Source organism: Eleutherodactylus coqui, chromosome 6, assembly GCF_035609145.1.
Source record: "Eleutherodactylus coqui strain aEleCoq1 chromosome 6, aEleCoq1.hap1, whole genome shotgun sequence".
NCBI classification, from domain to species: domain Eukaryota; kingdom Metazoa; phylum Chordata; class Amphibia; order Anura; family Eleutherodactylidae; genus Eleutherodactylus; species Eleutherodactylus coqui.
Genome location: NC_089842.1, coordinates 164,402,122 through 164,419,642, shown reverse-complemented (window position 1 = coordinate 164,419,642; position 17,521 = coordinate 164,402,122). Strand labels below are relative to the sequence as shown.

The following is a 17,521-nucleotide window of genomic DNA, read 5'->3' as shown; positions in this document are numbered from 1 at the left end:
TACATTATTTTTCAGATACCCCCTGGTAGTTTATTTTAAGAATTTCTTACCGAACAGTTAAGGTCAATACAGACAGACGGATTTGCACGGCACTTCCCGCAGCGGAAATCCGTGCGTGACTTCCTCAGTGGCAAGGTTCTATTGAAGCTAATAATTTTCTGCCTGCCAACGCACACATGCGGATTTTTACTGCTGATTTCCGCCAAGGGAAAAAAGAAAACACAGCATGATCTATTTTATCACAGATTTCCACACGGGAGGGGGAGGGGGTGGGGGTGTGTGCTCCATTGATATCAAGGGACGGAGAACGTGGAAACCTACGTGGAAAAACGCGATCACTTGCTGGCACTTTTTTTGTTTTGAATCGCCGTACTCACACAGCGGAAGTCCACGGTGCTATTCTGCATCACTCATGGGCATGAGCCTTAACCAAATTGTTTTATTATTGCTTTCTGGTATATCAAAACCAAGTTCTGGGTTGGCAGCAATATCATCTTTATTTTAGTGGCAAGTTTGCAGCTTGTTAAAGTCTATGTATGCCTATGGATACTTCTTCTGTTCCATTAACATATTTTGTAGCCCCAGTTCTCCGAAGCAGCACAATAATGGGGTAAAGCCATGCATTTTACAGGACAAATCTGCCTCCTTTATAACACATTAGATCGGTTCTCAAACTTGAAGTAAAATCTTCAATTCCCACCAGATGGCAGCAAAGTCATACTTACCGAGAAAGGTACAATTTGCGCACGATATAAATGTCACGCTAAATGGAAGCCAGATTTTAACTGCCATGTGCATGATCCGAGCTGAATTAATAACCCATAAAGCTGTAGCTGGGTATACAGGTAAGGGGGAAAAAAGCCGCTGAATAGCAATACTCAGTTCTATGAAACTTACCTGCTGCGCCCCAGACACCGTGCAGATACAGATGGTAATAGTGGCAGCGAGTACAAGGATTTAGGACTGCAGGTAATGATCCTTGTAGTTTTAAGGTGTCCATAATTCATTAACGTTGATAAAAATGGATGAATTCACCAAAAACGATGATTTGTTGGGTGCAATTTAATAACAAACTATTGTTTCAGCTGTGAGACGAGAATATCATCTGGAAAGAAAATCAGCCAGAGTTGGGTTTTTTTTTCTAATTATCATAAGAAAAATCTTTTGTGCATGAATGATCTTTGAATGAAAGAAGGTTCGCAGAACGATCTTCCGTCCATCACCTGGTGTCATTCTACATGCATGGCCAATTTGGACTACAATGCGTATCCCTGCATCTGCAGAATGTACGTTCACCAAATCATTTGTTCAATTAGCAACCTACATCTATCTAATGTGTGTGGCCAGCTTTAGTCTAAAGCTCAAAACAGGAAAAAAGGGATTAGAATAAAAAGCAACAGATAAAGATAAACTCACCGTTGTGTAACAGGCCGCACGCCTCATGATGTTCAGCATGCTCACTGGCAGGAAGGAAAAGGACTTAGCATAAAACTGGAAGGCTGGGTTCACACGGGGCGGAATCGCAGCAGAATTTCCGTGAGGAAAGTCCACACAGCAATTCCGTCCGTGGCTTTTAATCCCAGGATTAGCCAGCAATGTGGACGAGATTATGCAAAAATCTTGTCCACACGCTGCGGTCAAGCCGCAGGAAAACTGACATGCGGCGCAGAATTCAATTCCGCAGCATGTCAATTTTTTTTCTTTTCCACAGTGGCCTCTATCCTCTGTATGGAAAGAGATAGCCGCAGCAGAATGCCGACGACGAAACTGCTCCAAAACCCATGGCTAAAGGCAGCGGGTTTTGAAGCTGCCCTTTTAAAGCGGAATTCCTCGCAGCTTTTCAATGCGGCCATTATGCGAGAATTCCGCCCCGTGTGACCCCAGTCTAACCATTCCCAATCGCAGCACACATTACACATACGATACTCCTATATAAACACCTTTCATAGGTAGTTCTCACCCATTACCCAAAATATGGATCCCTTTGGTTTCACTTAAAAAACCCACTCAGCAAGTTATCTTCCCTTAGGCCACCTGTCCACGGGCGTTGCATTTTAACGTAAGCAGATTTCTGCCGCAGGTGTATATTTTAAGTCACTGCTTTTGACATTTTAAATGGAAGGTTCATCGCTTAAAATCGTGGCACGCTGCGTTTTTTATTATGTGGTCAGAAAATCGCCCATGCACATCGGGCTGCGTTTTCCATGCCACAGATAACGCAATGAACAATCGCCCGTGGACAAGAGGCCTTATAGGGAAATGGCAAGCTTTACAATGTTCCCACTGATATAGGACCCGTTAGCTATCCTGACATGTTAGTTTTAGTAAATACTTGAACTCCACCCATAACAACAGCTTTGGAGCATATTAGCTTAGAACGCTGCTCTGTTATTCCTTCTGGGTTAACTGATGTTACTAATCCAATTGTTAATGCGGTATGTCCCTAAAGATACAATGGGTGGCCATACATGGGATAACAGCTGTCCCAAGGCTGACAGGACTTGTGCTCTCACACAGGAGTGGTAATGCAGAGGGGGAGCCCACTAGACACTAAACATTACATACCCCATTCTTATGTGAGATTCGCATGAAAACCGCACATGCAGTCATCCTTCAAACTCGGTCCGAGTGCAAATTAAATCACTCAAATGAATGTGTTCATTTTCCTTGTGAGTTCTGCTCATCGCATGTGATTGTTCTCAGTAGAAGAAACCAAGTAATCTTGTAGATATGATACTTTGTAATGGCTAACAAAAATACATGATGTTATAGAAAGCTTTCAAACCTATGCAGGGTTCTTCCTCAGGCTTAATAGGACATGGGCAGAACTGGAGCAGGAATGTCGGTCGTGTGAATAGGGCCTTACACTGAGTGAGAACTCACTAGTCGCTTTGTTTTAGTGAGCTTGAACAATGGGACTAGCAACTAATGAGTAATTTCTTACTCAGTACACTGTCGGGTCCCATGTTTAAGTGGGACAACTATTGCTTAAAAAAAATATATCACTTGTTTGAGGGATTTTTCAGCCAATGGTTATCCCACATAAAGCCACGCTAGCATTGTCCAGTGAGTGATGACAGTGTCAGAGTGCAGGTGACATGACTGATTGTCAAGGGACGTGGTAACACCCAGCAGTCCAATTCTTCATACAGAGGATTAACAGAGGAACAACATAATGCAAAGTTTTTAGAAAAGATGCACCCAAATTTTTATTTCATGGTGTATTTTAAGTATTTACTAAAACGGACATGTCAGGAGAGGAGTAAGGTACCCCTGGCAAGATACCTCAATATGCCCATCTAGAACAAAGGACACAATCCAGTTAGTGACAAAGATGGTCTGACTATATGGTTTTCAGTAACTATTAATGCTTTTTATTATCATTAACAGAATAATAATCCTAATGATATACTGAGAAAAGCAAACAAAAACGCACATCTTTTCTATGCGCCCAACAGGTTGACCAATTTTGTCACATTAAAGTAACCAATTATAAAAATGTAAAAAAAAGGGAAAATAAAAACAGTAACACTGTATCACAACGACACGATTACTTCACATGTCTCCATTAATGCAAGTTGCTCCCATTTTAGGAAGCTAAAATCAAGTATGTTTAGGGATTGAGCATTATAATGTCATGTAACTGGTAGATACATGAAGTGCGGACTTCTTCTTCTGTTCTCTCTCTCTGGTTTATGAGAAATCTTTGTTCCACCTGAGAAGACAGACAAAAATACAATATTCTAGTTTCTATTAAAATTGTGAGACTTTTTGTGAGAACTTGAAGCAAATGTATCCCCTAGTGAAGGACACATAGCCTTACTTGGTTTTCATTGAGGGCAAGATTTCTGCTGAGACCAGCTACCAAATATTATACAACATAAAGGCTTCCCCAGTGCCTAAATCGCTCAAGCTCCCTATAGCCGTCTGTTGCTGCTGCTGCACCAGGGTTGATTAAGTATTGACTGCATTTGCATGTAGTCGCATGTAACCCTCCAGTCCTCACTGCCAAGCGCTGGCCATCGGCTCTTCCCGGCACGGTCACATCACACTGGAGCAGTTTTGAGGCTTTGATCCAAAGCATTGCTTCTGCTACAGCAACACCAGATATGTCATGTTTATATCATGCTACTTCTAGATAAACTAAACAACATGAACAGACATATAGGCCTGGCTTGTGTCAGCAGTGGTGCAGAAGGGTGAGCACCGGCAGTGGTGGTCTATAAATATAAGCCCTCTATTGATAGGTTATTCTGTATCGTTACGTAACCAGGAAGATTTATCATTCAGGGCGTTAGGAAGGCATAGCGATACCCCTTGTGGCACGCTGTACCTAACATCATACTGGTCATCACCTAGCTCGTTTTAAAAATGGACACAATTTGTCATTGTAAAAGCACAATGTATGGTATTAATACAAATTAGTAATATTTTACTAATTGTAATTCACTGAGGCAGGGGGATACTAAAGAAAATCTTTTGTAAATATTCACTGGGTGTATCCCCTTAAAAAATAACTTTTATTAAATGACTTATTAAAAACGTTTGTGCCTCACAACACACAAGAACAAATAACGAAAGACGAACAATGGAACAACAAGTTCCACACTGAACCAGAACCCAAACAATGGTCGTAGCTCCTCAGCCGATATTATGAAAACACCAGATATTGTTAAAGGCCACCATGGAATACTTAGTGGCAATGTTAAATGAGGCTTGTGGCGCCCTTTTTAATGAGAGAATGACAGATGAATAATCGCTACTCAGATACGGATTTATGGGTAGGATGCCCAATTCTGGAATTTCCACGTTATGAACTAGGCTGAAGCTCTGCCCCGAAAGTAGGTTAGACTTGGGGGTCCCTTGTCGGAGACAACAAGATAGACTTGGAGATCTTTTACTAATCGCAGTTATAAACACTGATGAGTAAATTTACTTCAGCTCAAACCTAAGCAGCAAAAAAGATCTGCCTCCTTAGGGCTACTGAAAGAGACCCTCCAGTCCTGGACAAACAAAACTGGCCACACGGCTTCTCTGACTATCTGATACACTGTGTATTTGCATGTGTCAGTAGTCTAATACCCCATTTAGACACAAAAGCCGTCTTTTGAGCGATAATAGTTGTGTCTAAACGCTCGGCCATTGTGCACTGCTTGTGCACGCTTCGTTCATTGTTAACTTTCAGCTAGCTGAAAGACAATAATGAGTCTTATCAGGACCACATGCTGAGTTCTCAGCAGGATACCGCTCAGAGAACACAGCAGGAGTATGAAGAAAACAGCGCTCCAGCTGTCTTCTGCATACCCAACTCTGAGTGTTCAGTTGTATACCAACTGAGGGCTCCGAGAATACAGCAGAAGTATGCAGAAGACAGCGCTCCAGCTGTCTTCTGTATATCCTGCTAGGAGCGCTCAGCTGTGTACCAGCTGAACGCTCCGAGAACACAGCAGCTGTATACAGAAGACAGCACTCCAACTGTGTTCTGCATACCCCACTCGGACCGTTAAGCTGTATATCAGCTGAGCGCTCAGAGAAAAAGGCAGCTGTATACGAAAGACAGCGCTCCAGCTGTGTTCTGCATACCCCGATCGGAGCGCTCGGCTGGATACCAGCTGAGCACGCCAACACAGCAGTTCTTGGAGCGCGTAAATGCATACAACGATCACTCAAAAGATTGCCTTTGAGCAAATCTTGAGCGATAATCGTTGTGTCTAAATGGGCCTTAAGACACTACATGCCATAACAAGTAAAAATTAACGATAATTATTCAGTGTAAACGCAGCCAATGATCGGGCATTTAATAATAAATTATTTGCTTTAACATTTGTCCATTTTATGCAGGTATAAAAACAATGGTTGGCTCATTCACTAATCCTTCACTTTAAACACTGATCCTTCAGTCGTTCTCATTCACTTATACAATGAACGTGAACAACTGAACGATTTCTCGTTTAGACAAGTGAACAATTAATCTACATAACCAGGCTGCCGGAGCGATCGTTGACATCATTCGCCTGTTCAAACGAGAAATCGTGTAAACAGACCCTAAAATATTTATCAGTTCGTTACTGCTGTTAGCAAAATATTACTAACTTATGTTAATTACTGAAGAGTATCTCCTTAAGATGCACAATGTGATTTTGCAATAGTAGGTTGTGTCCATTTAAAAATGAAAAAGCTGGGCAGCATCCAATATGGTGGCAAGTTCGCCGCCCACGAAGATTACTGCTGTGCTTTCCTATACCTGAACGATAAATCTCCTTAGTTATGTAATGCTACTGGAGAAGACAATAACCTATTAACAGATGGGCGTTCATTCCCCTGCCCCTCCATTTATCGCAGGATGCTGAAACTGCACATGTAATGATACAATTTTTATAACCGATAAGCAGATAGGTGTCTTATAGTAACTTTAGTGCGCTGAATTCAAATATCATATCCGTTTTTCCTCTCACATAAGGTTTTCCAGTTATGGGGAATAACGTAATCCAATTGTCGTTGTATTGTGTTTTTTGGAAATCTGCCTATAAAATTAACCCATTAGGCTCGCCATTAACCTTGCTTAATAAAAAGAACAAAAGTGATTGTGCAACTATTTTGCAATGACTGTTACACATAGTGTGCTGACAGAACATTATAAAGGTAGGTTTATGTAACATATAAGACCCCATTTACGCTGACAGATGATCGCTCAAAAGATAGTCTGACAGTTTTGAGCGATCATCCTTGCATAGTCTATAGTAGCTACTTAAGAGCTATGCAGGTGGAGCGGGACACTGTAGCTATCGCTCGGTGAACAATACAGCTGTTGTGCATAAGCAAACAGCTGTATTGTTCTCCGCGATTACAGTTGTGCTGTGAACTACCAGCGGGACATGGGCTGTAAGAATCTTATCAGCGCGGCCAACTGTGATAACAGCCTGCACCGCTAATAAGAGACAATCATCGCTCAATTCAAGAAAACTAGAATTGAAGTACAACAATGAAGTTATTTTTGAAGGGCAAGAATTTTCCAGATGATGAGACTCCGATTTTCAAAGTCACAACGTGGCTTTTGGATCAACCTGTCGCCTTCTACAAGCGAGGTGTTTACAGTTGTATATAAGAGATGGGAGAAGTGTATCCCCCTAGGTGGCACCTATGTAGAGAAGGAGTAATAACTGTGCTACGTTTTTTTGTTCTCAGTCCACAGGAAGTGGATCCGGGGAAACCTTTAATGAATGTCCCTCGTATATTTATAGACCACCACTGCCAGTGTTCACACATGTGGCTCCCTTCTGCACCGCTGCCGACACATCCCACCCTGTATATATATTATTAATTTCATCTACAAAAAGCTAATATAAACATGACATGTCTGGTGTTGCTGTAGCAGAAGCAATGCTTTGGACCAAAGCCTCAAACTGCTCCAGTGTGACGTGACCGTGCCAGCAAGAGCCCATGGCCACCGCTTGGCAGTCAGTCCAGCATAGACAAATCATGACACTTTATTAAAGCAGTGTGATGGCCGTGTAATTCTCTGTATCCAACATTATTGCTACTCTCTATTATAAAGTATTACATTTCAAAAGTTTAATTGAAGCCAATGGATTTGTTACACACGTATAGGAGCAATGATCTACTTACACATATTAAATGCATAAATTTAAAATAGTGTCCTAGGACTAGATAATTAGGAAATACATATTCAACCACCTCACCCCTCATCCGATAGCTGGGAGCCGTGTATATGAAAGTGCAGATTTTTTTTTTCCTGAGAGTTAATCCTGCCTTAATAGGGAATTGGAAGGACATGCTAACCCAGCAAAGCAAGAGGATTACTTTATGAAATTGAATGAATTCTGATAACGGCATCTCCTGGCAATTCTGAAGATTAAAATAAAAAATGCCAAATCCAAGTGTCACACATATAATCCAGGCTGATGACCTGATTTAGCCTTGCAAATGCTCTCCATTTCAAAATAAAGTACTTCATGACACAGATGTGTAAAAAAAATTAAAAATGCTTCCTCTCAAATGACATAAAAACGTATCATTCACATCCAGAAATCTACAAAGTAAAGATAGTGCAAAAATTACGAGTGAAATGTTGACACTGTCTAGCTGAGGGGACGCTCTGGTTTACAGCATCTACAACAGTGAGCTGCAGAACCATCATTTCCTTGTAGGGTTATTGTGGGATTGCTCCTCTTCGTAAAGACCGCAATCCCATTAATATAATTAAAAAATGCTATTTATGAAATTCCCAGATAGAATAAAGGTGGCTTTAAAAAGTTTCCCACAGCAGGCACATAATTGGCCCAACTCTGCAACACCCATTTATCAAAGGAATGGGGGTAGTGACCGGACGCTGCAGCCAGGCAGAAGATAAATGGAGAGATGGCAGCACATCCAGTCTATGGGAGTTACAGGGAGAGTCACGCTGGCTGCTCGGTGAGGGCCGACAGGTGGGACCTTACTCAATCAGATATTTATTTATACTCTGGACAGCTCATAAATGCTATAAAAAGGAGGAAACTATTTTCTCTTCTGTTTACATCGTATTTCAATAAAAAAGATGGTTTAAAAAAAAAAAATGCTTACAATAGAAAAACACCTTTAAAAAGGGTTGTTTAGTTTAGAAACCCCCTTTTCATATTCCCTATTAGGAGTTAATAGAGGAGGTCCTCTGCTCAGGATACTCATCTGTTGGCCAGAGGTTACAAGGAGCGTCTTTCACTATGGAGGATCTGTCCTGCCCTGCATTGCATGGACGGTCCATCAATTTATAGCGTACTGGTTAATTACCTGCAGTGCCACCACAGGGAAAAATACAACACGCAGGCTGCTCTCACAAGGCACTTTTTACAGCGGCGTTTTGAATGCCATGGTATAATGCTCCCCCATTTATTTCAATTGGGCCTCGCAGACATGCGTTCGATCGCAGCACTGGACAGCGCTCTCCAGCGCCGTGATTTTCGGCGTTTAGCGCCCCTCACCACCAATCACAATGATGGAGTGCGCTAAAACACGCTGCGGCCAAGAACAAAATTAAAATTGCAGCAAAGCGCCGTGCCATGTGTAAGAGCAGCCACGCATGGGGAGAAATCGTAGCATGCTCCGTTTTTCTGTGGATCCCGTGAGACAGTTTCCATTCAACTCAACGGAAGCCGTCCGATCCACAGTACAGTGACAGCTGTCACTGTAGACGTACCACGGATCTGTGGGAAAGGAGGAGATTTAAAAAAATAATAACAAATTGAACGGCGCATGCAACTACTAGGTGAGGGTTTTTTTCATGTAGTGTAGCTAGGGCTTATTTTCGGCGGAGGCCGTATATTTCAAGCAAGTAGTGAACAAACCAGGCATGATTTTTATGCAGGTTGAAACTGAGCGACAAACAAAATGAATACTGCACGATGGCTTTGGGTTCAGACATAACGATTATCACGCATTTTTGTTAATTTAACCCCTTCATGACATGGCCTATTTTGGGCTTAAGGACGCAACAATTTTTGGCGGATTTTCTTCTCCGTTTATCAAAAGTCATAACTTTTTTATTTTTCCGTCGACGCGGCCGTGTGAGGGCTTGTTTTTTGCGTGGCGAACTGTAGTTTTTATCGGTGCCACTTTTGGGTACATAGACTATATTGTAAAACTTTTTTTTTTTTTTTAATGATAGCAGGGAGAAAAAAACGCATCAATTCTGCCATAGATTTTTTTTTTTTTTTTTTTTACAGCGGTACTCATGCAGCATAAATGAGACATTCCATTTTTTTCTGCGGACCGGTACGGTTACAACGATACCAAAATTCTTAAATTTTTTTTAGGTTTTCCCACTTTTCTGCAATAAAAACCCTTTTTCTGGGTAATCTTTTTTTTTTCTAAATTGCTGCAATCAAGGTCCTGTAACTTTTATTTTTTGATGTACGGCACTCTATGAGGGCTTCTTTTTGCGAGACGAGCTGTAGATTTTATTGGTACCATTTTGGGGTACATACGGCTTTTTTGATCACTTTTATTGCGTTTTTAGTGAGGCAAAATGCTAAAAATTAGCATTTTGCCTCAGTTTTTTAGCGTTTTTTTAGCGTTTTTTTCCGTGCACAGTCAAAAGCATGTGCAACTTATTGTACGCGTCGTTACGGACGCGACAATACCAAATATGTGGGGTTTTATTTTTTGTTTACCTTTTTTTATGCTAATCTGAGAAAAGGCATTAAAAAATTGTTTTTTTTACTCTTTTTTTTACATTTTTTTTAATTCTTTTTTTAATCTTTGTTTTTTTTACACTGTTTGTGTCCCTCTGAGGGACTTTAACCACTGCCCTGATGATCGCTGGTATAAGGCATGGTAGAGCTACTGCTCTGCCATGCCTTATCGCTTGTACAGCGATTATAGGCATAGGCAATACAGGACGCCAGTGTCTGGAGTCCTGTTGCCATGGTGACAGGCCGGGCTCTCGCGATGACATCGCGAGTTCCGGCCGGAGACACAGAGGGAGCCGCGCTCCCTCTGTGAACTCTTTCCCTGCCGCGATCTACTTAGATCGCGGCAGGGAAGAGGTTAACAGCGGGGGCGCATCTCCGATGCCCCCCCGCTGTTGCAGCGAGATGCCGGCTGTGACTGACAGCCGGCTCCCGCTGCGGGATAGCGCGGGATCATATGTGATCCCGCGCTATCTCCAGGACGTAAGTTTACGTCCTGTTGCGGGAAGTACCAGGCTGCCAGGACGTAAACTTACGCCCTGCAGCGGGAAGGGGTTAAACAAATTTTGTGCAACAATTCCTAAGTGTAAGTATGCCATTAGTCAGGACTTGCTGACCATATAATGAGTAAGAGTGTATCCACCCTTTCTCCTAAAGGCAGATGTCAGCAGAAAGAATGATCAGGCTGTTGGATTTCAACATGTCCAATCCTTTTGCTCTCATAAGGAGATAAGATGCCACCAGTCTCTGATAGCACTTATCCCGTGCTCCCTAATGGGGAGTGAAGTCAGAGGAGTGCGAGATCAGATTGACCCTCCAACAATCACATTGAAAGAGGCAAAAACCCTCCTGAAAATACCACTTTTTTATTGCAGAATTAGAGTTTTGAATAAAATATATTTACATAACATATATTCAGTCACCTCAATCGCATTTTTAACCCCTTAGTGACAATTAATTTTAGCCTTAAAGGGGTTGTCTCGTGAAATCAAGTGGGGGTATACACTTCTGTATGGCCATATTAATGCACTTTGTAATATACATCGTGCATTAATTATGAGCCATACAGAAGTTATTCACTTACCTGCTCCGTTGCTAGCGTCCCCGTTGCCATGGATCCGTCTAAATTCGCTGTCTTCTGGCGTTTTTAGACGCGCTTGCACAGTCCGGTCTTCTCCCTGGTGAATGGGGCCGCTCGTGCCGGTCCTCGTAGCTCCGCCCCGTCACGTGTGCCGATTCCAGCCAATCAGGAGGCTGGAATCGGCAATGGACCGCACAGAGCCCACGGTGCACCATGGGAGAAGACCCGCGGTGCATCGTGGGTGAAGATCCCGGCGGCCATCTTGGTAAAGGAAGAAAGAAGTCGCCGCAGCGCGAGGATTCAGGTAAGTAATAAACTTTTTTTTTTTTTTTTTTTTTTAACCCATCCCTTGGGTTTGTCTCGCGCCGAACGGGAGGCCTATTGAATAAAAAAAAAAAAACAGTTTCGGCGTGAGACAACCCCTTTAAGAGACGGTAAATCGTTTGCCTTTTGTACTCTGGCGGTCATAACCTTTTTTATCTTATGTCACTGTAGCTATAGGACGTCTTGTATTTTACAGGAGAAGTATTAGTTTTTTTTGTTTTGTTTTTTTTTTAAATCAATTTTGGGTACATAAAAGGTTTTTTTTTAAAAAACTTATAAATACATTTTTTTTTCTCTTGCTGGGGGAAACATTGGAGGGAAAAAAAGCAATTTCACAGCTCTTTTTTGGGTTTTATTGTTCTAGTGTTCACTGTGTGGTATAAACATTAGGTGACCTTTATTCTACAGGCCATTATAATTAAACCACCACCAAATTTATAGAAATTTTATCATGTTATACCACATTTGCACAATTTAAACACTGTTTTTCACCCAAAAATACTTTGCGAGGAACCACATTCCAGGATCAGAGCACTTATTTTTCAGTCGACAGATATGCATCAGACCGACATTTTTGGAGACAACTTGTAGTTGATACTATCTTGAAGTACAATTTTGTAAATAACTTTTTATTGCTGTTTTCGGAATGTGAGATAAATGGCTCTTTTTCCCTTCTTTTGGCCGCCTGCAGACGGCCGGGTCGGATCCCACTGCGAGAATGCTCACAGCGGGACCCGACCCGCGCCCCTGCAGGGACCAGTGCGGGTCTCACCTTCTCCCACGGCTCCGGCTCTGGCTCTCTGATGTGCTGACTGCCGGCGCATGTGCAGAGCGGAGCCAGCGGCCCAGGAGTGACATTTCTGTGCGGGCCTCTGAGAGACCCACACAGAAATAGAACATGCCGCGATTTTCTGCGTGTGATTTCACGGGGACAAATCGCGGTCGTCTGCCTAGGATTGCGTTTTTTAATGCAATCCTATGGCAGCTTCCACGGGCGGAAATTCTGCGAAAAATCCCGCCGCTGAATTTCTGCCCGTGTGCAGGGGGCGCTTTTAACAGAGTTTACCGTGTTGGATAAATAATGTAATATTTTATAGCAGGGATTGTTATGGATTTGGTGATACCAATTATGTGTAATTTTTGTGTTTGTTATTTTTTCAATATTTAAAGCTTTGTGTAAGGGGGGAAAAAAGTCCAATTTACATGGTACAAGACATTTTAGTGGCATTTAAAGCCAAGAATTTTAGCTTTAAAATGACATGAAAAGGATCTTCGTAGTCCTGAAAGAACCAGAACTCCAGCCTTTCAAATTAGAAGACGTCCTATTGATCCAAATCGGTTATGTCCTTTTTCTGGAGAACGAATAGAACATGTCCTAAACTGCTGGGGCTGGGGTTAATATCCAAGACATTTTCTAACAAGTATGGATTGTTCAAAGCAGAGAACCCCTTAATCAGGATCTGGTCAGCACGCAGATATATTCTCTAATCAATAGCCAGTTTACAGCTTAAAAAGGTGTTCCAAGGCTTTAAATTTTGGTGAATTATCCTCAGGATAGGCCATCCTCAATAGTTGATCAGCAGGAGTTCACCATCAGGATCTCCGCTGATCATTGAGTCCACTGTCAGTGTAGGCCAGCTGAATGTACAATCCTGATTGCAATGACGTGCATGAAGTGTAACACAGGGCATCATTCCCATTAATTTGAATGAGAATAAAGCCGGCTTTTACACTTTTGGCACTGACCAAAGATGATAACATTTGGCCAGGCGCACTGACATCGGACCAGACGATCAGCTGATTGACAGGGATCCTAAAGAAGTGGACCCCAACTGATCACCTATTCTGAGGACAGGCCATCAATAGTTACAGCTCCAGAACACCCCTTTAAAATGTAATAGGATCTCAGTAGTGCCCTGCATTGCGCAAAAGTGACATTTTACCTGATTCCAGTGGTAGAACTTATCATACCACTTTGCCTGTATCACTTCTCGAGGCTTCTCCTGGAACAAACTGAAAATGGGAGGAAAGTTAGAAAAAGAAAAATATACAAACAAAGCAATGGTAGAATGTTTATTGACTAACACTGACTGAAGACCCTTTTACACGGTTTGATCATTCATTTGCCTGACAATCAGGCCATGTAAAACAGCTGACAATCAGCTGATGAAAAAGCCTGATACAGCTGGCCTAGGGGGACGAGTAGTCCTACTAACAATCATTCTTGCTCACAGCTGCAATTCTTGGCCCATGTAAACAAAGATAAACAAGCGCCAATTAACATGCCTGTTGATCAGCGTTTGTTTACATCAGGCCGAGAATCAGCCCATGTAAAAGGCCCTTAAGGCCTCATGTCCACTGGGCAATTAGAATTGCAAAATCAGTGCGGGTGTCCCGCATGCGTGGAAATCACCCGCAGCATGCTTCATTTTCTGCGGGTCTCCCGCAGGCTTCTATTGAAGACTATGGAAGCCGTCCGGATCCGCGGTGCACCCGCAGCTGAATTTTTACTCTGCAGCAGGAGTTCCAAAAAAAAAAAAAAGTGCACGGCGCATGCCGAGTACATCCCCCAGGCAGAAAGAAAGAAGATCTGCTCGCGACGGACAGGAACCCGCAGCGTCTGGACAGGTAAGTAAATCAATTTTCAGGCCTCATGTTCGCAGGAAAGGAGGGACCCACTGCAGGATTCTGCATGGAGAATCCGCACGGGCCCAAATTTCCTAGTAGACATCAGGCCTAAGAGTATAAGCAATGATCAGCATGTCTAAATGCGCACTAATCATGCGCTTTTCAGGCACTGCTAGCTGATCGTTAAATTCAGTTTTACCTGAAAATCGTCCTTCACTCTTATCAGCACTCCCGTGGAGAACTGCTAGCATTGTTTTCCCCTGGAGAACAAAGGATCTGAACGTAGATAATAGCCCTTGGGCTATTAACTGCATTCATTTAAGGTCTACATTTGCACACTTAATTGCTCCTAAGTAGCTACTTAATAGTTTATGCAAAATGATCGCTCAAAGCTGTCACTCAAACAGTCCTTTGAGCGATCATATGCCAGTGTAAATGGGCCTTAAGACGACGTGTGAGTTGCAGTCACAAGGTGAAAAGAAAATGTGAATGCAGCCTAATGGTGAACAGGTTGATAATAAAAAGAAAACTATTGAGAAATGTTTCTGTTTCCCCATACATAATAAAACATTGGTTACCTTTAACTAGTAGTACATGAATCCTGTTCATAGAGCAAATCATTGAACAAAGTTCCATACTGTGGCAGGCAACTCAATACTCCATCAGTGGAAAGCAACAATCCATTAATTAGAATAATTAGTGATCCATCCCAAATCTGGAGTATGAGGCTGCAGACCAATTTAATTAGGTCTTGTCATGTTGCGCATTCATTCATTAGATATGGATGAAAGGCTCCAATGCAATCAACAGCAGGAGGAACTGATAAATGCAAGGTAAGAATGATGTCTACCAATGTATATTGCTCTGTCTATGAACCTGATTAACATGACAATGTGCAGTCTACATAAAATCCACCCTCCATTCAACATGGAAACAAAGTGTTACCTTAGCAAATTTTCCCGGGCAGCTTCCTGGAGCCATGCAGTCCTGTCTCTCCCACCAATGGTACCATCAAAACTTTGACAAACTATCTTGTTAATAGCGGATCTTATCTGATTTATCTGTGAAATCAAACAAAGCATAAATATACATTAATGTACATTTCTAGACAACACTGAGAAGCTTTTTGCCCAGAGTGGAGGCTCCCGTCTCACTCACAAAGTCTCATTGTCGATCAAAAGAGATCCAAAAGTGTTTTCCTGCAGATTACTCCTGTAGCCTGATGGCACACACTTAAGGTCCATTTACACAGGACCAGTGTCTGGCAAAAGATCAGCGATAAAGCTCATCGCTTATCGTGCAGTTTAAACAGTGGCAGTTCAGCAGTGAACAGTCGCTGGGTTATCTCAATAGAGGGGGCGGAAGAGCGAGAGGAGAGAAATCTTTTGCACTGTCCCGCCCCCCTGCTGGCCGCTCCGTGCGAGCCAGCTTTGCTAGCTCCTGTGCAGGAGCACGGAAGCGCCGAGACACAGGGACGAGTGTCGGGCATCGTTTGCCCGACACTCGTCCAATTTAAATGGGCCTTTAGGTAGCAGTGGTCATGACCTACCCAGGAATTTGTAAAGGAAATAACTCACTCTACATCAAGTCATTTCCTAGAAAGGTTGTCCGGTAAGTTATGGCAAATGATGCTCAAGAAGTAAGTGCAAAGGACTTACCTTCGATTGGAGACTTTGTTGGGGAGCACCTCCTTTCCAGGCAAAAGCTGGATTTTTAGCTTTTGCCACAGATGTAACTATAAGAGCAAAAAATTAATTTTCCACCCAGTTACCTTCATTAGGTCATCCACTTGGAAGCGAACGTCGAAAGCCAGTTCAATGTCATGTTCAGGCCAAACTGCAACGTTACTGTTTTGCCATCCAAGGCCACAAAGGACGCCTGTATATTCTCGTCTTTTGTCATCAACTCTGTTAATATTTATGATGCAATAAATAGAGCTGATCAATGTGTCAAACAAAGAGCCAGAAAGGGCAGATCATGCAATGTGAAGATTTACCCATTTGGAACCCACTTGAGATGAAAATGCATGTCAAATTTAGCCCTTAAGATAGGATATAATTCAAACAAACATTCAAATGATTGATAATTGTTCACTTTTTATTCAACAGACATAAAAATCATTGTTGGCTCGTTCACTAAAAGTTCGGTTTAATCAGCAATCTTTCAGTCCTTCTGATTCACTTATACAAAGAATGTGAAAAACTGACCGATTTATTGTATGAACGAGCCAAAAAAGTATCTGCTTGTATAAACAGGCTGCCCGAGCGAACTCTGACATTGCTCACACCCTTAACGATGCAGCCTATTTATATTTGAAGCCTCAGCACAGAAGCAGCAGGGGGGGGGGGGGGGGGGGGGGGGGAGGTTGATAAGCATTACTATTTTTGTTAGATAGCTCTGAAATTATCTGATGTACATGCAAGTTAACGTCTTTTTAGATGGAACGATTATCGTTCAAACGAGCAAAATTGAACATTATTATTCTGTCTGAATGCAAACCAATGATGAACAGTAGTCGTTCACTTTTCGTTCATTTTATGCAGGCATAAAAATCATTTTTGGCTCATTTACTTATCATTGGGTTAAAACTATACTTGTTCAGTCCTTCTCATTCACTTATATAGCAAATGTGCAAGACCCTTAGGGCTAATGCCCATGGCTGTATTATTGCCACGTGAAACGTGGCGGAAATCCGTGGCGTTATGCCGTAGTTATTAGTTTCTATTGAACACAATAGCTCAATGTTCATGCTGCTAAATTCTACCACAGAATTCCTCAGCGTGAAAGAAACCACAGCATATTCTAATTGCTGTGGAAAAACGGACGGCCGTCTTCCATTATAGTCAATGGAAGGCGTTCGTCACGCGATACTTCCGCTGTGAGCACAGCGGACGCATTGCGTAATAAAGTCGTCACCGCCTGATGCATCATCCTGCAGTGAACTGCACATGCTCGGCGGACGGGATTCAAGCTGCGGATCCGGAGAGGTAAGTATGGGGTCTTTGAAAAAATAAAAATAGTTTTCTTAGCTGTGTCATTGAGGGACGTAGCAAGGATGTAAGGATGTTCAAAAGCAGTCTGTAGGGGTGTAACAAATGTACCTCTGATGATTAATCAGGGTACTGTCCTGCAACCAAGAGCAGCATCAGAGGATGCAAAACTTTGCACTCTGTAAAACATTGCGAAATATGAAGACCAGATCACAGCCTTGCAGACCTAGAAAACAGAAATCTTATGGGACACTGCCCAGAATGTACCCACTGCAAGTGTGGAGAGAGCAGTCGCCCAAATAGGCGGAGGCCTG

General features: G+C 42.4%; 1 protein-coding gene across 1 annotated transcript in view; it reads right to left on the bottom strand.

The window, feature by feature from the left end:
• Positions 1-3,559: 3,559 nt before the first annotated feature.
• Positions 3,560-17,521, bottom strand: part of TDRD9 (tudor domain containing 9) — a 143,240-nt gene continuing 129,278 nt past the window's right edge. Inside the window, exons 33-36 of the mRNA XM_066572415.1 lie at positions 15,989-16,124; positions 15,163-15,278; positions 13,533-13,602; positions 3,560-3,715 (exon numbers count right to left, since the gene is read on the bottom strand). Of these exons, the coding sequence (XP_066428512.1) occupies positions 3,614-3,715; positions 13,533-13,602; positions 15,163-15,278; positions 15,989-16,124 (424 nt within the window). The 3' untranslated portion in view covers positions 3,560-3,613. The remainder of the gene's footprint in view (positions 3,716-13,532; positions 13,603-15,162; positions 15,279-15,988; positions 16,125-17,521) is intronic.